The following is a 24,885-nucleotide window of genomic DNA, read 5'->3' as shown; positions in this document are numbered from 1 at the left end:
AACAAAATCCTTTTGATTTAACAGGATTTCACAAGTGTCAGATGCTGAGAGGAATTAACATTGCCTCTTATTTGAGTTTCAGCCATTAATCCACATGGTGGGACTTAACAGTTTTGTGAACCATTTGCTTTGTATGTCTGATGAGTAATTCAGTGTAGCAACCAATACAGAATCCTATTTTATTCATGGTGTTTTGAAAGAGTAAAAAAAATAGTTGTCTCAAAGAATCTCTAGTATCTAGACTGTTGAAACTGAGCCTTGTTTTGCTGTTGCTAGACAACTGGGACTTGCATTGCTAAAGAGGTGACTTGGTAAGTCTCTACGTACGTTCTAGAAGCATGTTCTGAGGTTATACAGACTCATCTTTTGAGCTGTCATAGTGGAAAGTAAATTGAATATTATATCCAGTATATGAAGAGCTAGGAAATTATTCTTCCTAAAGAAGTATAGAAATTATCTCTTTTTAAAGAACATTATTATTATTATTATTGGGCTTTTTTTGATAGAAATGCTACCTGAAATTCTATTTTATAATACCTTTGTCAATGCCATAATGTTACAATACTGACTGTTTCTTCAGATTCACAAGGTAGGGATAATGTGAATCATGGAGTCCAGTCCTCAGTGATTTTAGGTGAACTTAAAGCCAGACAAACACATGTTGAAGTATCCACAGTGTAACTATTGTATAGCTTGTCCTAACCCAAACCAATCTATAAAATGCTCCTCAAAACTTTATAATAAACCAAAGATGATAGCACAAAGAATCAGAACCCCAGGAAAAAAAACAAACCAACCCTCTTAGAACCAGTTCTCCTTAGAAGGAGATTTAGAGCATCTATCTGTGCAATGAGGGGGAATACATTTTATAGCAAAATGCACAATGAAACTGTATTAAAGAAAAGTATAAACTTGCAAGCTTATGGCTTTGGCTTTACATGTTGTTCTTTCAAACCCTATGAGGAGAGGGTGAGTGAGCTGGGGTGTGCAGCCTGGAGAAGAGGAGGCTCAGGAGGGACCTCATTGCTGTCTACAACTACCTGAAGGGAGGCTGTAGCCAGGTGGGGGTTGATCTCTTCTCCCAGGCAACCAGCAACAGAACAAGGGGACACAGTCTCAAGTTGTGCCGGGGAAGTCTAGGCTGGATGTTAGGACGAAGTTGTTGCCAGAGAGAGTGATTGGCATTGGAATGGGCTGCCCAGGGAGGTGGTGGAGGCACCATCCCTGGAGGTGTTCAAGAGAAGACTGGATGGGGCATTTAGTGCCGTGGTCTAGTTGACTGGCTAGGGCTGGGTGCTAGGTTGGCCTGGCTGATCTTGGAGGTCTCTTCCAACCTGGTTGATTCTGTGATTCTATTCTTTCCTTGATTCATAATTTCTGACCTGTGTCTTCTGCATGAAGCGATTTGGATTTTTTTAAGTGTTACTTCAAGATTTGGTTGGATCACTGTTATGTGGCAGTTATAGAACTTCCAGCATTTTTGTAATCAGTTCAACTGTAGTCAATTCTGCTTCCAAGGAGATTTCATGACATATATAGAAAACACTTTTCTGTCTTCTTTGAAGGGGTAGGTGGAAGGTTGCTAGTTCACTCTTCTCAATTTTATATTTTTTGATCAATGGATGTATTAACTTTACCTCCTTGAGCATTTTTTTCTTCTTTTCTGGCTATGTCTTTCTGGCATCTGTCACCTAACCAATCTTCGTTTGTGAACACAGGAATAATGCATTTAAAAGGACACTGTCAAGGTACTTTATTATTTTCCATCTCTACTTTATTGTGTGTTGTTTATGACTGTTCCTTTTCAGACTGAAATAAAATCTTGCCCTATGACTGTTACCTGTTCTTGTAGTTCTCACAAAGTAACTGGTTGATGAAGTTAATCTTATGAGGCTGTCAGAATGTTTTATTTAATGAAAGATAAATTAATTTTATTGAATAAGAAACAGTGAATGGCATGGGTTTGTGAAGTAATATAAAGGAGAAAGAAAATCAAATTTTGTGCCTGCTAACCTTGACAGTGTTCCTTTAACAGCATCTTGGTTTTACATTTGTCTAGTTTCCTTAATGTTATTTGTATTTGAGACCTTACCATGGCATCCTGGCCTGCATCCTCTTGTTATTAGTTTCTGCAAAAGCAGACTGTAAGGACAGCAAAATTCTGACTTTGTTATTGAAACAAGCCTAGCAAAAATACAAATGCCAATAACTTCTTTCTCTACTTTCCTCTCCCTTTTCCAGACCGTAGATTGTTATACATTTCAGCTGCGATCCATGACACTGGCTTTCAATTCTTTCCAAGGACTTTTTGCCAGATACAGATACTATTTTAATCCAAAAAGTATTTTTCTGCAGGTACTCTCAAAAAAAAAAAAATTGGTAGTTGCCTGAATTTCAGTCTTGTGTGAGTTTGTATGGAACTTTTATGTTCAAGTCTTACCCTAAACCATTTTAGTGTTGTTCTTAGTCATGACCCTGCCCACGCTGAGGAGGTTAGAGTAGATGATCTCTAAAGTCTCTTCCAACCTAAGCCATTCTGTGACAAACTTGAAAACATTTCTATTATGAGTCAGGAAGGAAATTAAGACAGTTCAGAGCTATAAACACAACATGTTGAGGCCTCATGACTTCTTTTTTCAAAAGAAACTGAGTTGGGAAACCTGTGCAGTAACTGAATATCGTGTCAGTCAGGAAACAGAATTCTTTAGTCATAATTCAGTCCTGGTGAGTGTCAAAATCTCATTTTCGTTGCTGTCTCATAAAATGATTAGCATGTTAACATTTCACCAACTATAACTTTTTTTTCCTTTTGGTTATCTGTTATAGACATAGATGCCACAAACCACAGAATTGTTTCAGAACATATTAAAACACATATATGGTGATACGGCTAGCTTATCCCTCTGAAAACAACAAATCAGTGCAAACATATAAAGGTGACTGCCAGCATGGTGCTATAGGATACAAGGTTTTTCCCAGAATTTGTTCCTGTGTATTTTTTAAAGATATGTTTCCATGTATTGCTGTTCTTTTTATGCATTTTATCTTGTGTCTCATAACCTTTGTTGCAGTTGGGGAGGATAATGCGTGGACCGTTTATGAAATTTGTAGCCCATGCAGCCTCTTTCACCATTTTTCTCGGTCTGCTTGTCATGAATGCAGCTGACAGATTTGATGGCACCAAACTCCGACCTAATGAAACAACAGGCAATGTAAAGCAGCTATTTAGGATGAAAACATCCTGTTTCTCATGGATGGAGATGCTCATTATTTCTTGGGTAGTAGGTAATGATAAATTTTCTGTTAAATTTGTCTTGTGATTTCAGTGAAGCTTGGCCCAATTCAATCCTTTGCTGCTAATGCTATGTGCAAAAATTTCAACAAAAGGAATTTATTCTACTGGCTGCATTTGCACACTGGCTTCGTGTCTCTTGCTGGCTGCCAGCAGGACTCACCTGTGCCTAAGTAATCACAAACACTCACGTGGAGAGCATAGGTGAAATCTATATTTTGTGAATATGAATGAATTCAGTTTTATGAATATCAAAGGGCAGTGTCCACAGTTTTCTGATTTTAGTTGGTTTTTTTTTAATCAGGCTGTGTCAGCTCCCAAGGGGCCAAGGGGTTTTTTTGTACCCAATTGTCTTTTTAAGGTTCTCTTATTTTACCAATAGCCTGCAGAGTTAATATCGCGTAGCTGAATGTATTATTGACAAAAGGAAAGCAGAGTATAGACCCTTGAACATTCAGCAGTAGATTTTTCCATCCTGACATAGGGATGAAATGAGTAGTATGAATAATACCTTAAGCTGAGCCATCCAGTTCAGTGATGCAGTATTATTCAGCAGCACAACTTGAGCACAGACTCTGAAGAATATTTTAGCTGCCTAATTCTTATTTACAAATCTAATAACATTTATTCCAGTGGAGCTTAAATGACCAAATATTTTAGGGATATGAGAGTGTCAAATTCCAACTAAGTAAAACCTGTTCCCATTCAACAGCTTATGCTTTTAAGACATTTTGCCTTTATGAGCTCTCTGTGAGTCATTGGAGCCATTTGTAGACCAACTAATTCTTAGAGATTTAAAAGACATTCACAATGTTTATTTATTTCATCACGAAGCACTTTGTAAATTAGTGTAATTGTTTATTATAGGAAGAATATAGCACTTAGAATTCTGTACATACCAATGTTTTGATATTGAAGGAATGAATAATAAATTCCCAATTTGAAGTCCTAGTTTGCTAGTTTATTTTTATTTCAGTGTCATGCTTAAAACATTAAAAAAAAAAAAGTCTGCTCAGTGTGTACAGAGGTAGCACTGAATTTAATGACCATAATTAACATTATAATTGTCTTAACCTGAAAATGATGAGAAGTACATTCAGACAAGTGTAATAGTGACATTATTCCAATGTGTATTTTGTGGCCTCTTTAGAGGATCTCAGAAATGTAATTCAGGATGAAATAAATACTATCTTGAAAAGGAATAGAATTTGTTCAATAAAAACTATGCCACAAGCTAATATTTTATTTATCCTATATTTTATTATTTAGAAATCAAGCAGATACCTCTGCCCTGTTGAAGAAGCATTAGGTCTGATTCTTACTTCCACATATATTTGTCACATATATTTGCAATTCCAATGAAAGAGACTGTACCCAGGGTACTCTGTAAATAAGAACATGGGAGTTCTGCTTATTAGTCCTACCACTGCTTTATGCCCATGCCAGAGCTTTCCTGCTCTTGCCATCCCTTGCTGTGTCTGTAACAGGTGGTGATACTCATACCCCATTCTTCTCTTTAAAAGCTTCTGTAGTTGCACACGAAAAAAGCAGTATGAAAGATAGGTATTATTACTTCACACAAGAAAAATCTGCTGGAATGGATGTGAATTGTCAGGTTCAAGGAGTTTATTTTTTGTTTGAATTCTCATGGAATAAAATTGTTTAAGTTTGACTGCAACCAAGGGCCTATCCTACACGAAATAAAATGCCGCATAAAGCAAATGTGAAGGAGAAAGAACACACTGTTTTCTCTGTTCTGTCTTATACAGGAATGATATGGTCTGAATGTAAAGAAATTTGGTCTCAAGGTCCAAAGGAATACCTTTTTGAGTTATGGAATATGCTTGATTTTGGTATGTTAGCAATTTTTGCAGCATCATTCATAGCAAGGTTTATGGCATTTTGGCATGCGTCCAGAGCCCAGAACTTCGTTGATGCAAATATGAAAGATCTGACAAGTCCAACACTGGAACCCAACATAAAATACTACACTTTGGGTGAGTTGATTGCACGTGATTAAAATATACTTCTTAGGCCAAGATAAATTAATTTTTGTTACTAAGCATCCAATACTTTAGTTCCAAGAAATTCCCATCCCTTCTTGCAATTTTCTCAAGCCTAACATTAGATCACAGTTCCCATGGTTGTCCTCATACATCTCCTTGGGGACTGTTCTAGATATCAGGTGCTGACATGATCTAAGAACAAAATAACCCTACTGTCACCCCACCCCTTTCCAAGATTATTTTAATCCAGGTCATTGTGTCTGTTCAGTTACACGAAGGCACCCTGCTAACATTTGTTGCTTTAACAACGTGACCAATGTATCTATCTTATATATATTTGCTCTGTTATTTTAATATATCTTAATCCACCCTCTTTACCAAAATGAAACCGTCATTTTGATATATTTTAATCCACCCTCTTTACCAATATGAGAGAAAATAAGCTTGTTGTCATAGATGAGAAGGGACTAAAAGCTATTTTGAACAAGCAAGGCAAAAATTAAGCTCTGTTTACTTGTGTTCACTCACAGCATCTCCCTTCCCATTATTACATCTTTTTCTCTAAGATACTGAGCTACATCAGTTTCTATGTCTATTCCATTCCTCAAATACTGTTTCTGATCAGGCTGCATTTTTTCATTACTGGGGCTGTAGAAAATGCAGAGCAGTAACTACATGTGTTTTAATATCCATGACATTGTAGTCTTATAAATTTTACTGGAAAGTTACAAATTTCTAACTAAATATTAATTCACTTTTTGGTAACATCCTCTTGCAGAAATTACACATGGGGACTACTGTTTATGTTCATAGTTTCTGGGTATGACAAGCATATGTCTCATAAATCATCCTCTATAATACTTTATTATCTGTCAAGGCAGTTTCTGTTGATATCAGTTAGGAGGTGAAACTTTGTTATGCACTTAAGCAGAGCTGAGTAGTTTTTTTTCATGTGTGCATGGACGCTGAACTCTGCTTGGATAACGTCTGTGTATGATAGTGCTAACATGGAGAACATTAATAGTGAATATTTAATGCCATAGGTTTTATCATTGGCTAGCAAACATAACTTGGAGCACACCAGGCTGAACATGGGCCGTGAGGGCACATTGCTGGCTCATGGTGAACTTGGCCACCAGCATTTCCATTTTACAGAAGAGTAAACAGAGACAACACTATTCTGGGATATAGGTAACCCATCCTAGGTTAGCCTCTTCTCTTTGCCTGACACACCATAGTGAACTGAATTTAAGCTTCCCACACCACCAGAGAGTGCCATAAGTATTCTGAAGGATACTGCTTTGGATTTCTTCTTCTGATGCTTTTCTGTAAATATGTCCTTAAGTACAATTTTGAACCTGGACATTCTCCTCTGCAGTTGAATGTGTTCCCTGTCAAACAGCAGTGTCACATTCACTCTTTGATCAAAAGTATGTTGAAATAATTCACACAAGTGGATTGGCTTCAACAGAAGGGATTGATAAGAATTATGATAGAGAAAGTGACTGAAATAATGAAAAAGATGGAGTAAATAAGAAAAAGTAGAGAAATGTTATTCCCACATTTTTGGAGTTGTGGGTGACGTTTTTAATGATTTCAGATCCCCACATCAAAACAGTTAATTTTGGGTAGCTCAAACAAATCACATTTCTAATTTAATATATTCAGTTGTCATCACCTGGGATTCAGCTTCCCCAAGGTTGCCTCCATGATCATGGACCACCACCTCCCACACCTGGGGAGGTGGTGGAGTCGCCATCCCTGGGGCTGTTCAAGGCAAGATTGTACGTAGCACTTGGTGCCATGATCTAGCCTTGAGCTCTGTGGTAAAGGGTTGGACTTGATGATCTGTGAGGTCTCTTGAAACCTTGGTGATACTGTGATACCTTTTAAATCAATGGAGATCAAATCAGTACAGTCAATGGAGCTGTGGAATGGTCTTAATACTGTGTCTCAATTCCATTGGCTAAACACCTGACTAAATGATATTTGAGTTGCTTAGAGGTTTTTTCCTTCACCTCCAGCCACTGTCTCAGGAAGACCTGCCATTAACCTGTAAAAATATCTCAAAATACTGACAGAAATTCTCATATTTTCTTTCTAGCCAGAATAAACTGGGATCCATCTGATCCTCAGATTATATCTGAAGGCCTGTATGCAATTGCAGTAGTATTAAGCTTCTCCAGAATTGCCTACATCCTACCAGCTAATGAAAGCTTTGGACCACTGCAGATATCACTTGGCAGAACTGTGAAAGACATCTTCAAGTTTATGGTGATATTTATCATGGTGTTTGTGGCTTTCATGATAGGCATGTTTAATCTCTATTCCTACTATCTGGGTGCAAAACAAAATGAAGCATTCACAACGTAAGTACCACACTAATTAAACTGCAACAGTTGAGGCTACTTGTATGGAGTGCTTGCTATGCATGTATTAAGTTTACCAATTTGTTTTAAAGGGTTTGCATCTCATGAGATTTTTTTTTTTCTTTTTAGATTAAGTAGTAATTTTGGGTCTTCTTCTGGTGCTTAAGGAGGTATACTAAATCAAAAAATGAGCTCTGAATGGGTAGATGCAGGAAGACCAGTGGATGTAGTCTACCTTGACCTTAGCAAGGCCTTTGGCACTGTCTTCCATAACATCCTCATGAGTAAGCTCAAGAAGTATGGGATAGAAGAGCAGACAGTGAGATGGATTAGGAACTGCTTACACAAGAGGGTACAAAGAGTGGTGGTCAACAGGGCCAAGTCCAGCTGGAGACCTGTAACTAGGGGAGTCCCCCAATGATCAGTGCTGGGTCCAGTCCTGTTCAACACCTTTATCAGTGACATTGATGAGGGGGCAGGGCCTTCTCAGCAACTTTGCTGGCAATACGAAAGTGGGAGGGTTGGCTGAAACACCTGAAGGCCGTGTGGCCATTCAGCGAGACTTGGACAGACTGGAGAGCTGGGCACAGGGGAACCTAATGAGGTTCAACAAGAAGTGCAGACTCCTGCATCAGAAGGAATACTAAATTGCACCAGTACAAGTGGAGAGGTGATATGCTTGAAAGCAGCCCTGTGGAGAAGGACCTGGGAGTTTGGTGGACAGCAAGCTATCCATGGGACAGCAATGTGCCCTTGTGGTCAAGAAGGCCAATGGCATCCTGGGGTGCATTAAGAAATGTGTCCAGCAGATCAAGGGAGGTTCTCCTCCTCCTCTACTCTGCCCTAGTGAGGCCCAGCCTGGAATACTGCATCTAATTCTGGACTCCTCAGTTCAAGAGGGACAGGGATCTACTTGAGAGAGTCCAGCAGAGGGCTACAAGGATTGTTTAAGAGTCTGGAGCATGTGCCTTATAAGGAAAGGCTGAAAGACCTGGGGCTTTTTAGTCTGGAGAGGAGAAGACTGAGAGGGCATCTAATAAATGTATATAAATATATGAGAGATGGGTGTCATGAGGGAGAGGGCAGACTCTTCTCACTTGTGCCCTGTGATAGGAGAAGGGGCAGTGGATGTAAACTACAGCACAGAAAGTTCCACCTCAACATGAGGAAGAACTTCTTTACTGTAAGGGTCACAGAGCATTGGAACAGAGTGCCCAGAGAGGTTGTGGAATCTCCTTCTCTGGAGACTTTCAAGACCTGCTTGGATGCGTTCCTGTGTGACCTGAGCTAGATTGTATGGTCCTGCTCTGGCAGGGAGGTTGGACTCCATGGTCTCTGGAGATCCCTTCCAACCCCTCACATCCTGTGATCCTGTGATAATGATAATGGAAAAGTCTGTATATTGTGTAAACCTGGTAACTGTGAATTTATACAGTAAGAATATAGTGAATATACAGTAACAGATGCATGTTCAATTTCTCTTTTTAGTGTTGAAGAAAGTTTCAAGACCTTGTTCTGGGCTATCTTTGGACTCTCAGAAGTTAAATCAGTGGTCATCAATTATAAACACAAATTTATTGAAAATATTGGTTATGTCCTTTATGGAGTCTATAATGTTACCATGGTCATTGTCTTATTGAACATGCTTATTGCAATGATCAACAGTTCATTCCAGGAAATAGAGGTAAACCCTCCATTTATTATGAAATATCACTGCATTTACAGCTATAGGTGATTGTTCAATCTCCTGGATTTTTTTTTGTTGTTGTTGACATCTTAAGTGTTGCGTTGGCCTCTCGTCTAGGCCGTGTGGGAGAGGGAGAGACACCGGGCTTGCACCAGTGTGATGCATAAAGGTCAATCCGTTTATTGAAGCTAAGCTTGATACCTATAGAGTGGAGTTCACTACAGGGGCGTGTACAGGGGTAGGCTTTCATAGGCAGAGATGGGCTGTCCACACGCACAGAGGCAGACCTGACCAACCACCCCCCTTAATCCCCCTTTGCAGCAACTTAGCCACAACATTGCTTGTTCCCAGGGCTGAGCAGCCTACCCTCTCACGCAGCTCAGCTACAGATAGCAGCTTTCTGCCAGCCTCCCAAGGCCACTTTTCTGCAGCTGTGCCTCCTTATCAGAATGACTAAAGCCTGTTCAGTTACTCAGCCTGTTCTTTTCTCTTCAGTACTGCTCAAACCCCAACATTTTAGAAAAGTTGTACATAGGCTTTTGGAATATGTTAGGAGAAGATATTAGTTCTACTGAACACTTTTATTATAAAATGCCTGGAAATTGTCCAGCTGCATGAGTTTGCAATAGTAAGAATTAGACTGAACTAAAAAACTGCTATTGGACTGCCTTCCTGAAGAGGATGGACCATGTTATGTGGCTTCATGAATCTTTCATTCACCTTATTTGTATTACTGATTTGTATTATATGTATATCTTGCTGCAAGGATGCTCTTATTCTTATACCTTGATGTTGCAAACAAGTCTATAGCATGCTTTTTCTTCTTTTACTTAACTCTTGCTTTAGTCCTCTGCAATGAACAATTTTTTTCTTGACAAAGCAATAGGCAGAGCTAATGAAAATCAGCATTATTTTTGTATGCAATGGAAAACAGGGGGCTAAATCATTTAGAAAAAATGGAAGCAGATCTCCAAGAGCTAGGCCATCCCAGCCTTTCCCATATGACTCCCTTGCCACAAAGCATCAGACTCAGGTTTGATACCTGTCTGGTCCCAGGTTCTGGGCTCTTGTATGCTGCCATAATGTTGGCCAGCTTGAGCAAGGGAAACACAGTCTCTAGGGAGGTTCAGATTGTTTCTGATTCAGGTGGCCACAGAACAAGTGAACTATCCAGTCCAGTGCAGTGAAACCCAGGCTCTTACCCAAAAATATGGTGACTAGATGGAAACACTTTCTGAAAACTCAGCACTATTGCTACAGTAATGAGTCATGTCCTTGAAGATGATAACTCGTGGTAAGAAAATGCTCCTGAGCTCTATGGGGAAGAATAAAGGCTGTCATGGATGTTAAGCACAAACCATGGTGATGCTAGCATACCTGATTGAATTATGTATTCCATCAGGGGGAAGAACTTAGGTCACCTAATCTCACTTAATGTCATGTTTCTAGAAAGAGAATAGGATTTTAGTGTAAGAGTCTGGTACTATATCTTCTTCACAAACCCAAAACCCTAATTGCTACAGAAGAGATTAATAGGAAATCACAGCTCATAATCTCACTGAGAGTTGTACACTTTGGTTATATTAACACAGGATTTTTCCTTTATTTTTACTAAACGTGACAGTGTGGCTACTTGGTCAAGCCCTAATGGATGAATTTGGGTGTTGCCATGAACCTTTAATTTGGGCATGGTATTCTGTGCTTTTGAGTTAGGGCTTTCATTCTTACCAGTGTGCTTACAAAGAAGTCTGATAGTGTGATCTTGTATTGCAAAGTATTAGTACCCACTCTGGACTGATGATGTTTAAATCAAATCCACTTTGTTCTTCTGTAATTGCATGATTTTAAATAGATTAATAAGGACAACATCATTCACTGAAATTTGGTTTCCAGAGGTTATAAGCATGTTCTTGATCTGTTTGAGATTAACTTCATCCAATTACATTCACAACACACAAAAAGTTTAGCTAGAGCATCTTCACTATTCATGGTGATATTAACCAGGTGTTAGCAACCATGTTTCTATTTTACAGGATGATGCTGATGTAGAATGGAAATTTGCAAGGGCTAAACTTTGGTTTTCTTACTTTGAAGAAGGGAGAACTCTTCCAGTACCCTTCAACTTAGTGCCAAGCCCAAAATCTTTGCTGTATCTCCTACTCAGAATCAAAAAATGTATTTTTAAACCATTTCTGTGCCAAAAGAAAAGCTTCCAGGAGGATGCAGAGATGAACAAGGTAATGTGTATACTGACTGGTAATTTTGTTGCTGACCTGTTTTTCTCATGAGCTCCCAAAGTAATCCATACTGAAGTCAGTCACTGTGTACAGGCTGAAACTTTCTGTGTTTTTAGTATAAATATTTGTGTACATTTGTAGTCAGTTAAAAAACAGCACTGTAAATTTATGGTTCTGACTGTTTCTTGTCACAGAATTCAGAACAGGAGGGACTTCAAGAGGTCTGTGGTCCAACCTCCTGCTCACAGTAGGGTTGATGTTGAGGTCAGAACAGATTGCTCAGGGCTACATCCAGTCAGGTCTTTAGAACCTCAAAGGATGGAGACCACACAACCTCTCTGTGCAGCATGTGACAGTGCCTGACTGTCATTCTTGTCACTTCTACTTCTCACTTGAATTTGATCATTTTCTCTCATTCTCCTGTCCTGCAGTGCTTTGAAGAGTCCAGCTCTATTTCTTCAGTGGCCTTCTTGTATGCAATGGAGGTTGCTGTTAGGTATGCCTGATGTTGTCTCTGCTTCAGGCTGAACCAGCACATATCACCTCAGTGTCTCTTCACAGGGCAAGTGTTCAGCCCTAAACATCTTTATGATCTTCCACAAAACTTGCTGCAGTTTTTTAACATCTCCCTCACTGTCCATCCAGTTCCCCAGGTCCTTTTCTTCAGAGCTGCTCCTCAGCGAGTTAGTCCCCAGCCTATGTGGTTGACAGAGTTATTCCTTCCCATGTGTCCTTATTGAAATTCACAGGGTTCCTGTCAGCTCTATCCTCCAGGATGACATTGCTGCCCTCAGTATCAACTGTTTCACCTCAAATTTGGCATCTAGTCTTTGATAAGGAGGTTTAAAAGGACAAGTTCCAGGACAAGGCCCCAGTACTACCTTCTAAGCACAGTGATCCAATCACGATCTTGTCTATCTAATTGTCTAACCATCCAGATATCCAGACAGTAACATCCTAATGTTAGTATAAGAGTATTGCAGGATACACATACAAAACCCTTGCTAAAGTCAAGGTGGACGACATTGTCATCTCTCCCCTCATTTTATCTCAGAAGGCCATCCAGGTGGTGAAACAGATTTTTCTTTTCATAGATTTGCAATTGGATGTGGTCATAGTAAAAGCATTTCTAGTGGCCTGTTTTTCCTGCAATGTCTTGGGATGAGTCAAATAAAGTGATTTGAAAAACATGGCATAGCACATGAGGTTAGCTAAAGAGCAGCAGTATTTTAACAAGTAAGGGAAGAAGAGCGTTGCAGGACAACTGATGAAATGTAGTGAGTAGAAAGGTGAGCGTATGGTAACTTTCACACACATGAAAAAGAAATTGCAGGTTTATCATTGTGGCAAAAGCAAAGGTGTCATGTATGGAAATTTGATGTGGAAGAACGTAAAGAAGTCTAATTCTAATGCATATAAGATCCAACCGAGGTGTTACTGCTTTTGCTCAAGTATTTTATGACTCCAGCATTTGTAAAAGTTTTCATCAAGTTGCTCGATGCAATTTGATTTCAGGACTTCAAGGAGTGATAAAATCATTACTGAAAAGTCATTACTTTTAAGGAGAAGCTTCTAAGTTTCACATTGAGTGATGGTGATAAACAACAAATCAAAGGAATTTTTTCCTAATTCACTTAATTTATGATTTTGAAAAGTAATTAAGTGAATTAAGTGAATTAGTAGATGCTTATTTTTGATGACTTCAAAAATTTTATGTCCCCATAGAACAGATACTCTTAAAAACCTCATTCTTATACCCTAAGGAAAGAAGCTGGGAGTTTTATTGTTCTTTTCAAAAATGATACAAACCAGCTATAGTCATAGCAGCAAAGAGCTACAAGGATGACTGGGGGACTTCAGAGTCTCCTCAACAAAGAGAGACTGAGAAACCTGGGGCTGTTTGGTCTGGAGAAGAGAAGACTGAGAGGGAATCTGATCAATGGGCACACATATATATGAAGGGTAGCTGTCAAGTGGATGAGGCAATCTCTTTTTGGTGGTGCACAACAATAATTTAAGGAGCAACAGCTACAAACTGAAACATAGAGGGTTTCACCTCAACATCAAGAGAAATTTCTTTACAGTGGAGGTGACAGAGCACTGGAACAGGCTGCCCAGAGAGGCTGTGGAGTCTCCTTCTCTGGAGACTTTCAAAACTCACCTGGATGCATTCCTGTGTGAACTACCTTAGGGGATCCTGCTTGGCAGGGAGGTCTGATTCAATGATCTCTGGAGGTCACATCCAACCTCTAAAGTTCTGCGATTACTATTCTGACTGCTCTGAATTTTAAGTAATACTAGGGAATGATGAAATGAGAAGCAAAGAAGAAGGTGTTTTCTAAGAGCAGTGACCCATGTATGCTGTGTTTCTTCTCTCACACAACTCTTCTTTTGCTATGGTCAATATGATTGTTTTATTTAAGTTACTATTTTTTTCCTCTGGTTATCTATGTGAATATTGTCAATATGAATTTAAAATCTAGTTTTCTAGTTCAGTCATTAATGTGACAGGCTGCATTCAGTAATAATTTTAGTGAGAGGGGGAAAAAAAAAACAAAACAAAAATCAAACACACAAAACCCCCAAACCAAATACAAAACATAGAAGAGAATTAAAGAAAAATGTGTAAAACCTGAAATGATAACGAAATCTTGGCAATCTCTGCCACCAAGTGGTCGTTCAGCAATGCACAACAGATGTTCTGTCCTGCGATTGCTGCACATGAGATGAACTTACATTCTTTTTGATTTACCTGCCAATCCTGCAAGGTGGCCTGCAGTTAATTAAAAGTACATTATTCTGTTAAGAAAATGGAGAGTGGTGGAGTGTCAAAGGTCAGATAAAGATGTTACAGTGTCTGGTTTTATAAGATTGCAGTGTCCACTTAGCTAATTTCACCACATATTACCAATTTTGCTATTTCAATTGAAAATCAGTTTTTACTTGCTTTGGACTAACTTTTGAAGTGAACCAGTCTAAAATAAATTTGAAATTGATAGCCAGAGCACATCTGAAATAAATAATACACTTAAAAGTGTATTACATTATATGTAAGATGGTAAGTAACAGGATCATCACAGAATTACACAGAAACACTCCAGTTGCAAAAGACCCCCAGGATCACCAAGTCCAACCATTATCCCTACTCTACAAAGTTCACCCTTAAACCATATCCTCAACACATCCAGAGGAGGTGACTTAACCACCTCCCTGGGCAGCCCATTCCAATATCTGACTATTCTTGCTGTGAATAAAATGTTTCCTGATGTCCAATCTAAACCTACTCAGTCACAGCTTGAGGTCATTCCCTCTTGCTCTATCACTATTTGCCTGTGAGAAGAGACCATCAACGGCCTCCCTGCAATGTCTCTTCAGGTAGCTGTAGACATCAATTAGGTCTCCCCATAGCATCTTCTTTTCCAAACTAAACATCCCCAGCTCCCTCCGTCACTCTTCCTGAGATTTATTCTCCAGGCCCTTCCCCAGCTTCGTTGCCCACCTCTGCACTCGCTCCAGCACCTCCACATCCTTCTTGTAATGTGGTGCCCAAAACCAAGCACAATACTCAAAATTCGTGAATTGTATCACAGCTGCAGAAAAAGTCAGAGATCCAGAAGGGCTGGAAAATGAACTGAAGCCCAAACTCACTTCCTAGAGCAGCTCTGGCCAGGGCAACTTCTTCTGCCACTGCAGAGGAAGTGTAGTCTTCATCTAATTTTCCTTACTTTTTTTTTTTCTTTTCAATTGTATTAGGAAACCAGGAGATGAAAAAGCAGTAAAAGTGAGGCTCCAGAAAGTATTAATAGTTCTGAAATCCTGGAAGGCACAGTGATTACACAGTCATGTGTCAATTATTCCCTGTTTGCAGATTCTTGAAGATTCCCTTGCATTACTCTTCAGGTGGATAGAAGCTGTTAGAATTCTAGAAAGCCAGCAGCCTTTTAGGGAGGAATCTCTGCAGCAGAACTGAGAACTGAAGGAAAACTGGAAAATTTTAATTAATGCCCTCATTGATGGCTAAACAACTGAATCTGGTGCCTCATTCAGCTTTTTTACATCTCTGCAATTCCCAGGGTTTTTTTGTTTGAGCTTTTGTTTTAGGACATGTATGGCAGAATGAAACCCCTGTAAAGCTCACTGCTGTGATGTTTTTACCATTTTCTAATTGACATCTGGTGAATATTTATCACATACTCCATATTTCTACTTCCATTTATTACTGACGTACAACCATGGGAAGTCTTTGTTACACCTCAATTAGTTAAAATGACTTCCACTGCAGGAAATAATAGCTCCTGAAGGCTTTAGCTTTCATTAACATCATGTTGTGGGCTCCCTTGATATGTGACATGTTGTTCATAGAATCATAGAATCAACCAGGCTGGAAGAGACCTCCAAGATCAGTCCAACCCATCCACCAGCCCCATCCAGCCAACCAGACCACGGCACCAAGTGCCCCCCTTCTTTCCCCCCTATTAAGCTGTATCCTATCATATCCCACATGTCACTCCAGGCTTCAAATTGCCCCAGTTTGCTTATCTGTAGGTGTTCAATGCCTGGAGAAGAGGAGGCTCAGGGGTGACCTCATTGCTGTCTACAACTACCTGAAGGGAGGATGTAGCCAGGTGGGGGTTGGACTCTTCTGCCAGGCAACCAGCAACAGAACAAGGGGACACAGTCTCAAGTTGTGCCGGGGAAAGTATAGGCTGGATGTTAGGAGGAAGTTCTTGGCAGAGAGAGTGATTGGCATTGGAATGGGCTGCCCAGGGAGGGGGTGGAGTCACCGTCCCTGGAGATGTTCAAGAAAAGAGTGGATGAGGCACTTAGTGCCATGGTCTGGATAGGGCTGGGTGCTAGGTTGGACTGGATGATCTTGGAAGTCTCTTCCAACCTGGTTGATTCTATGATTAAGACACACATAAGAACTTCGCATGGAGAACTTCAGTAGAATTACAACACAGTCCCACCGGATCTAAGACATTGCACTAATAGCCCCATGCTTTAGAAGAGAGAGAAGTGACTTTTTTAGCAAGTCACACTAATCTAGATCAATAATGATTGTTATTTCAGTTTTTGTGTCTTGCACTACTACCCACTGATCTGGCCACATGATTAATCTAAATTAATTATCATTCCTTTTGCTTTGACATTTGTCTACTCTTACAGCAGCCTCCTTCAGCTTGAGCCTCAGTTCACCACTCTGTGATACTCTAGCCCTTCTCGAAGATGTAAATCAGTAATGAAGCCTGCGAATTGCATCCATGGTGTTTCACTGGGGAATGATGCCCCTTCCTTTCAGCACATGTAGTATGATTCAGAAATGTCAGCTGGTAATTCTTTGGTCCCTGGCATAAGCTGTATAACAGGTTACATTCACCTGTTAGTGCAAGTGAGGGGAGAAGCAAAGTCGTTGTGTATTTTGTGGTAGCAGAGGTTATAGTAGCTACAGGCAAGTGCTATGAAAGAAAGTAAAGGGTTCATGCTGCCTCCTCACTCTTTTACCTCTCCCACACTCTGCCCTGACTCTCCTTCATCTATCACCAACAAAGCTGTGCTGCCTCACTCCTGATGTAGATCCCTCTTCCGTGCATCTATCAAGAAAGGGAAAGTGGTGGTTGCTCTTCTCTGGTCTGTTGGGTATGTTAGGAGCAGATGAGAAGCAATGGAAGAAAACCTCTTAGCTCTCATTATCCTCCATCACAGTTTGAAAGGGTTTGTTTCAACTTGCAATTAAATTCTGCTCAGGTGCAAGGGCTTTACCACAGTAATTTAATACTCCCCAAATTGAGCATAACAGTTAATATTCTGTCACATGATACATGCATGAGGTAATTTAACCATATTGTTCTTCTATTTATTTTGTACTATAATTAATGTTTTCATTTCAGCTTGGTCAAAGGAAGCAATCAAGTATAAGAAGCTCAGATGAAATCCACTTAAACAGTTTAAACAATCCTCCAAGGCAATACCAGGTAAAACCAGTTTATTTTAAAACAAAATCAAGAATTAGTAGAACTGGCAGGCTAACAGTGTGATGGCAGATTTGAATTTATGTTAAAGAGCATGAATAAATCAACAGACCTTGTATATATCAAAAATAAATGCAGGGATTTAGGTGTTTGCAATGCAGTCCGAGAGTGTTCCTTTCTCTCCTTGTATCTTAAATGCTGCCCTTATAGTATGGCATTTTAAAGTGCTTGAAAAAAATGTTTTAGTTTAGTTGCACAGTGCAAATTAAGAAAACCAAAAAGAAACCCAAACTCTTCCTGTTCCATCTGCTGAACCATATGAGTTTACTGTACCACATCTCTATAAACTAATAACCGATGCACTGCAAGTATCTTTCAATCTTTATGCTGTCAGTACAGCCAGTTTATTCTTTGCCTCCTGAGCAACTTCAGTGAGCCTCAGTGCAGTTCAGTGTAAAGAGATCCAGCATTATCCACCTACAGTTCAGCTAGATCACTCAGAGGCTGCGCCTTTCCTTCCTTTAATATTGCAGCACAGGTGGAAAGAAAGAAGCAAGAGCTGCCTGGGGAATAAAGCAAGACCTTCTGAATGCAAAAGGGTACAGAACACAAGTATATCTTTTTTTAACCATAAGACAGAAGACAGCTTTTCCCCTTGGGCAGGCTTACGTCACTCTTACTATGCAAGTGTAATATAAATATGGTCAAATATGATATAAGATTAAAATAAACTGATGGCAAAAAAGGTTTGGCAATTAGCAGTATCAACTGATGGTAAGCAATAAAGACTAGATCATGGTTTGGACAGATTCACTGTGATGGATCAAGAACTGGCTGGATGGCAGATCCCAGAGAGTGGTGGTGAATGGTGCCACATCCAGTTGGCAGCTGTCACTAGTGGTGCTCCCCAAGGATCAGTGCTGGGCCCAGTCCTGTTCAATATCTATATTGATGATCTGGATGAGGGGATTGAGTCCAGCATCAGTAAGTTTGCAGATGACACCTAGCTAGGAGCAGGTGTTGATCTGTTGGAAGGTAGGAGAGCCCTGTAGAGGGACCTGGACAGGCTGGATAGGTGGGCAGAGGCCAATGGGATGACATCTAACAAGGTCAAGTGCAGGGTTCTACACTTTGGCTACAACAACCCCAAGCAGCACTACAGGCTGGGGACAGAGTGGCTGGAAAACAGCCAGGAGGAAAGGGACCTGGGGGTACTGATAGATAGTAGGCTGAAGATGAGGCAGCAGTGTGCCCAGGTGGCCAAGAGAGCCAATGGCATCCTGACCTGCATCAGGAACAGTGTGGCCAGTAGGACAAGGGAGGTGATTCTTCCCCTGTACTCAGCACTGGTCAGGCCACACCTTGAGTACTGTGTCCAGTTCTGGGCCCCTCAATTCAAGAGAGATGTTGAGGTGCTGGAACATGTCCAGAGAAGGGCAACAAAGCTGGTGAGGGGCCTGGAACACAAATCCTATGAGGAGAGGCTGAGGGAGCTGGGATTGTTTAGCCTGGAGAAGAGGAGGCTCAGGGGTGACCTCATTGCTGCCTACAACTACCTGAAGGGAGGTTGTAGCCAGGTGGGGGTTGGCCTCTTCTGCCAGGCAACCAGCAATAGAACAAGGGGACACAGTCTCAAGTTGTGCTGGGGGAAGTATAGGCTGGATGTTAGGAGGAAGTTGTTGCCAGAGAAGAGTGATTGGCGTTGGAATGGGCTGCCCAGGGAGGTGGTGGAGTCACCGTCCCTGGAGGTGTTCAAGAAAAGCCTGGCTGAGGCACTCAGTGCCCTGGTCTAGTTGACTGGCTAGGGCTGGGTGCTAGGTTAGACTGGATGATCTTGGAGGTCTCTTCCAACCTGGTTGATTCTATGATTTCACCTATGTCGAGATCAAAGCTGTACCTGCATTAATCATACCCATAAACTCCAGTGCTAGGCTGATCTTTTTGAATGATAACGTTCCTAAGACATATTTAGTTTTCTAAATTTCATGTAGATGTATGCAGAGAGTCATAAAGTTTGAATATCCACTGTAGATGAAAGTAGAGATTTTGACATTACATTCCTTTAACCTAGTAAGCCCTATGCTAAAATGTCTGAATGCAACAGAAGGTAACAGAGCTCATGCTCTGAAATGTCCAATTCCAACTAAGAAGACTCCTCTTACCTTTCTTTTCTGCAGAAAATAATGAAGCGCCTCATTAAAAGATATGTACTGAAAGCTCAGATAGATAAGGAAAGTGATGAAGTCAATGAAGGTGAGTGTGTTGATGAATTTTATGTCCATTTCTATTCAGAGAATCAAAATAAAGTAATGAATGTGGTTACATATGCCACTTGAAATATGTTTCCATAATAACCCATTTGACAAGTTCGAAAGCACAAGACAGAAAATTAACATGAATTTCAGTTTGAGATGTGGCTTTCTGCTGCTTCTCCCCCAGCTGAAAATACCACTGTTCTGATGCCTCCTTCTGAAAAGTGTTGCTGCTTCTAGCAGTGCTCATTTGTCTCCTATGGTGAGGCTGCACTTAGTGCCACAGCTGGTTTGGGGTACTCCTGGATGAATTTTGGCTTGAGTGGATGTATGCTCTCATTTGAGATTCATACATGGAAATACACGTGCTTCAACCGTTTGGGTTTGTTGGGGTTTTCTGTTTGGTTTTGTTTGTGATGGTGTTGGGTTTTGTTGTTTGGTTGGTTTGGTTTTGGTGGGGGTTTATGGTTTTGGGGTCTTTTTTTTGCTTGATTTGTTTTTTGGTGTAATTTTTAAAGATGAAAACAGCTAATGAATGCATTTCATAGAAATGTTTTGATGCTGGCAAGACTGTGTTGCAGGGACAGGAGAGGACTGCTCTCTTATAGACAGTAAGAGGTCTTTTTGCTGGCCAGGAGGACTCAGACACCCCTGATCTGCATGATCTGCAGAAAAGGACCTGGGAGTGTTGACCAGCAGCCTGTTAAATATAAGCTGGCTGTGTGCCCAAGAGGCTAAGAAGGCAAACAGAATCCTGGCTTGTGTCAAATTGCATGACAAGCAGCAGTTGGGAAGCGATTACTCCCTTGTATTGCACTTGTGAGGCTGCACCTTGGAATAGTGTCCAGTTTGGGGGCTCTCACTACACCAAAGACATTGAAGTACTGGAGTGTGTCCAAATAGCAACAAAACTGTTGGAGTGTCTGGAGAAGTCTTATGAGGAGTGGCTGAGGGCACTGGGGTTGTTTACCTTGAAGAAAAGGAGGCTGCTGGGAGACCTTGTTGCACTCTACAACTAACCTTGAAAAGAGATGTAGCAAAGTGGATGCCAATCTCTTCTCCAAAGTCAGGCTGTACTGGGGAAAGTTTAAGTTGGATATTAGGTTGTCAGTCTTTGGAACAGGCTGCCCAGGGAAGTGGTTGAGTCACCGTCCTTGGAGGTGTTCAAAAGATATGTAAACGTGGCACTTACTTGTCAGTGTTAACAGTTGCACATAGAATTGTAGAATCAACCAGGTTGGAAGAGATGTCCAATATCATCCAGTCCAACTAGACCATGGCACTAAGTGCCTCATCCAGCCTTTTTTTTAAACACCTCCAGGGACGGTGACTCCACCACCTCCCTGGGCAGCCCATTCCCATGGCAAATCACTCTCTGTGAAGAACTTCCTCCTAACATCCGGCCTATACCTTCCCTGGCACAACTTGAGACTTTGTCTTAAAAGTCTTTTCCAACCTGAATCATTCTATGATCTCTCTTGCAGCAGAACAGCAGTATCCATATAACAAATCATTGTGAACTGATATGATCTCTCATACTTCTGCCTTTAAATTGGTTCAGTTCCTGAACTGCGTCTTCATTTTCCTACCCTTAAGCCACTCTTGCTAAATGGGTGAACATCTGCTTTTTCTGTTGGAACAAAGAAATCCCCCCAAAAAACATGATAACTGAGATACCTTTTTTTTTTCCCCCTTCTTCATTCCTTAATTATGTGATCTTGTGATGTCTGTTACAGGTGAGCTGAAGGAAATTAAACAGGACATCTCAAGTCTCCGGTATGAACTCCTTGAGGAAAAATCTCAAAATTCTGAAGATCTTGCAGAACTTATAAGGAAACTTGGGGAAAAACTGTCAATTGATACTAAGGAAGAAGAAAGCAAGAGATAACCTAATGTTTAAGAAATGCCATAGATTGTTAACAACCCACTTAAAGCCATACTTCTGTTTTTCTTAAGTCTAGCTCACATTTCTACAGCAGATCCAGAAATTAAATCATTCCAGTTCTTTACTGATAATCCACAGTGGCACAGCCTCTGAGTCTGCAGACAGAAGGAGACACCACCTGAGTAAGAACACTTATTTATTCTTTACCTGCTGAAGACGAGTTAATCTGAGATAACTTTAATATTCAATTTACCTCTTTCAGAATTCCAGTGGAAGCTTGATAAGCCCATTCATGTAAGGTGAAAGGCAGAAATCTAACATTTTCTTATATTAACTGGTTATTTTTGAAAATTTCCTTTTGTAGACAGTGTTACATATATTTTAGTGAAGCAAGAGAAAAATCCCAGGCTCTCATGTATTTATATCAAAAGCCATTCAACTTTACAAGCCCTCCCAACTAACAACTCCTCCCTCCCCCCCCAAAAAAAAACCACAACAAACGCCCCCCAGCACATAAAAAACCCCCAAACAACCAACAAAAACCAGCTAGTTAACTGCCTTTCTTTAAAATGTGCAGGATATTTATTTGAATGTTTCCTTTGAAGAGGGAAGACATCAGAATACTTGGAGCTATGTGTTACAGTTTTCTCTGCTTGACTCACTGAACTATCCTAAAAGCTACCTGGGTTCCAACAGGAGTTTGTGAGTTAGCTCATTAAGGAAGAAATATTTTTCACCAAGTTTATTGGAAAGCAATTGCTGAGGCCTGAAGAAGACATCCTTAATCCAAAATATTTAATCCTTGCATTTTTAATCTGTTCCAGAGTTCCCAAATTCTCCAGATTTTGTGTTTCGAACTAAACTCCCAAACTGCAGGGTGGAGGTCTGAGTGCAAAGCCAGTAATGTGGTTTGTAATGTGGAAGAGACTAAAAAGTCAGGTACAAGCTATTTCAGATTTAAACCTGTTTAAAGCATTAAATTTTGTTCAGACCTCTCCTTAGAAAACAAACCCATGTTGTTCAAAAATTCACAAAACCTGACTGTCTAAGGATTTATATCTCATGTCCTTTTTTTCCCACTGGAGAAAGCTTGGCTCTTGTGCTGTATTCCCTGGGACTCCTCCAATGAGAAATCTTCAATCCATGTCATCAGCAGAAGCTTCCAGTGTTTCCACGTTGCCAACCACAATAATACTTCTTATGTCTTCTTGTTTTAAACTGGACAAGTGTCCATGTTTGGCTGACAGTTGTGTTACTGGTCATGTAATGTATCTGTGCAGGAGTCTCTGAATCACAGGATCACAGAATGCCAGGGGCTGGAAAGGACCTCAAAAGATTATCCAGTCCAACCCCACCTGCCAGAGCAGGATCACCTATAGCAGATCACACAGGAACACACTCAGGCAGGTTTTGAATATCTCCAGAGAGAGAGACTCCATAACCCACCTGGGCAGCCTGTTCCCGGGTTCCATCACCCGCACAGTGAAAAAAGTCTTTCTCATGTTTACATGGAACTTCTTATGCCTCAACTTCCACCTGTTGCCCCTTGACCTGTCATCAGACATCACATAGAAGAGCCTGGCTCCATCCTCTTGGCACTCTCCCTTTACACACTTATTAACATTAACGAAGTCACCTCTCAGTCTCCTCTTCTCAAATCTAAAGAGCCCCAGCTCCCTCAGGCTCTCCTCATAAGGAAGATGTTCCACTCCCTTAATAATTTTTGTGGCTCTGCACTGGACTCCCTCAAGGAGTCCTTTAACAGAGGGTCCCAGAACTGGACAGTATTCCAGAAGCAGCCTCAACAGGGCAGAGTATAGGGGGAAGAGAACCTCTCTCGACCTACTAACTACAGCCTTTCTAATACACCCTAGAATGGCATTGGCCTTCTTGGCCACCAAAGCACATTGCTGGCTCATGATCAACCTTCCATCCACTGGGTCCCTCTCCCCTTCACTGCTCTCCAGCAGGTCAGTCCCCAACCTGATACCTGGGGTTGATCTTTCCCAGGTACAAGATTCTACACTTGCCCTTGCTGAACTTCATTCAGTTTCTCCCTGCCCAGCTCTCCAGCCTGTCTAAGTCTCTCTGAATGGCAGCACAACCCTCCAATGTATCAGCCGCTCCACCCAGCTTGGTGTTATCAGCAAACTTGCTGACAGTGCACTCTGACAGTCAGCTGCAGGTAGATGCTGGCTGAATTCCATCAGACCTTTCCCTCCATCACTACAGTAATTTGGGTTTCTCCCTTCTGACAATCATCAGTTCCAGGGAATGTTAAAATCTGTATTTGGGGATTTGATGACACCAAGCTGCGAGGCTTGGCTGATACAGCTGCAGGCTGTGTGTCCACCCAGAGAGACCTGGACAGACCAGAGAGCTGGGCACAGAGGAACCAGCAGCAGAGTCTTGCATCTGGGAAGGAACAATAAACTCCACCAGTACAGGCTGGGAGGTGATATGCTGGAAAGCAGTCCTCTGGAGAGGGACCTGGGGGTCCTGGTGGATAACAAATTAAGCATGGTACAGCAATGTGCCCTTGTGGCCAAGAAGGCCAATGGCATCCTGGGGTGTATTAGGAGTGTGTCCAGCAGATCAAGGGAGGTTCTCCTCTGCCTCTACTCTGCCCTGGTGAGACCTCATCTTGAATACTGTGTTCAGTTTTGGGCTCCCCAGTTTAAGAGGGACAGGGATATGCTGGAAAGGGTCCAGCAGAGGGCTACGAGAATGATTAGGGGACAGGAGGGCATGGCTTATGAGGAGAGGCTGAGAGACTTGGAACATTTTAGTCTGGAGAAGAGAAGACTTAGAGGGGATTTGATAAATGTTTATAAGTATCTGAAGGCTGACCAGGAGAGGGGGGACAGGCTCTGCTCACTGCTCCCTGGGATAGGACAAGGAGCAAGAGGTGTAAGTTGCAGCAAAAGAGGTTTGGCCTCAACACAAGGGGGAACTTCTTTACTGTAAGGGTCACAGAGCACTGGAGCAGGCTCTCCAGGGAGGTCGTGGAGTCTCCTTCTCTGAAGACTTTGAAGGCCTGTCTGGATGTGTTCCTCTGTGATCTGTGTTAGGTAGGATTGTCCTGCTCCAGCAGGGAGGTTGGACTCGATGATCTCTTTGGGTCCCTTCCAACCCCTAACATCCTATGATCCTAAGATTTTTGCTCCCGTTTAAGCTTGGTTGAAATT

General features: G+C 41.1%; 1 protein-coding gene across 1 annotated transcript in view; it reads left to right on the top strand.

The window, feature by feature from the left end:
- TRPC6 (transient receptor potential cation channel subfamily C member 6) overlaps window positions 1–23,146 on the top strand; it is an 88,569-nt gene extending 65,423 nt beyond the window's left edge. Inside the window, exons 2-9 of the mRNA XM_064170483.1 lie at window positions 3,072–3,285; window positions 5,062–5,289; window positions 7,403–7,667; window positions 9,156–9,351; window positions 11,388–11,591; window positions 17,480–17,563; window positions 19,738–19,813; window positions 21,549–23,146. Coding sequence (XP_064026553.1) covers window positions 3,072–3,285; window positions 5,062–5,289; window positions 7,403–7,667; window positions 9,156–9,351; window positions 11,388–11,591; window positions 17,480–17,563; window positions 19,738–19,813; window positions 21,549–21,700 — 1,419 coding nt within the window. The 3' untranslated portion in view covers window positions 21,701–23,146. The remainder of the gene's footprint in view (window positions 1–3,071; window positions 3,286–5,061; window positions 5,290–7,402; window positions 7,668–9,155; window positions 9,352–11,387; window positions 11,592–17,479; window positions 17,564–19,737; window positions 19,814–21,548) is intronic.
- Window positions 23,147–24,885: the final 1,739 nt, after the last annotated feature.

Source organism: Pogoniulus pusillus, chromosome 3, assembly GCF_015220805.1.
Source record: "Pogoniulus pusillus isolate bPogPus1 chromosome 3, bPogPus1.pri, whole genome shotgun sequence".
Classification (NCBI taxonomy): Eukaryota; Metazoa; Chordata; class Aves; order Piciformes; family Lybiidae; genus Pogoniulus; species Pogoniulus pusillus.
Note: the sequence above shows the minus strand (reverse complement) of the source record. Positions and strands in the feature narration are given on the sequence as shown.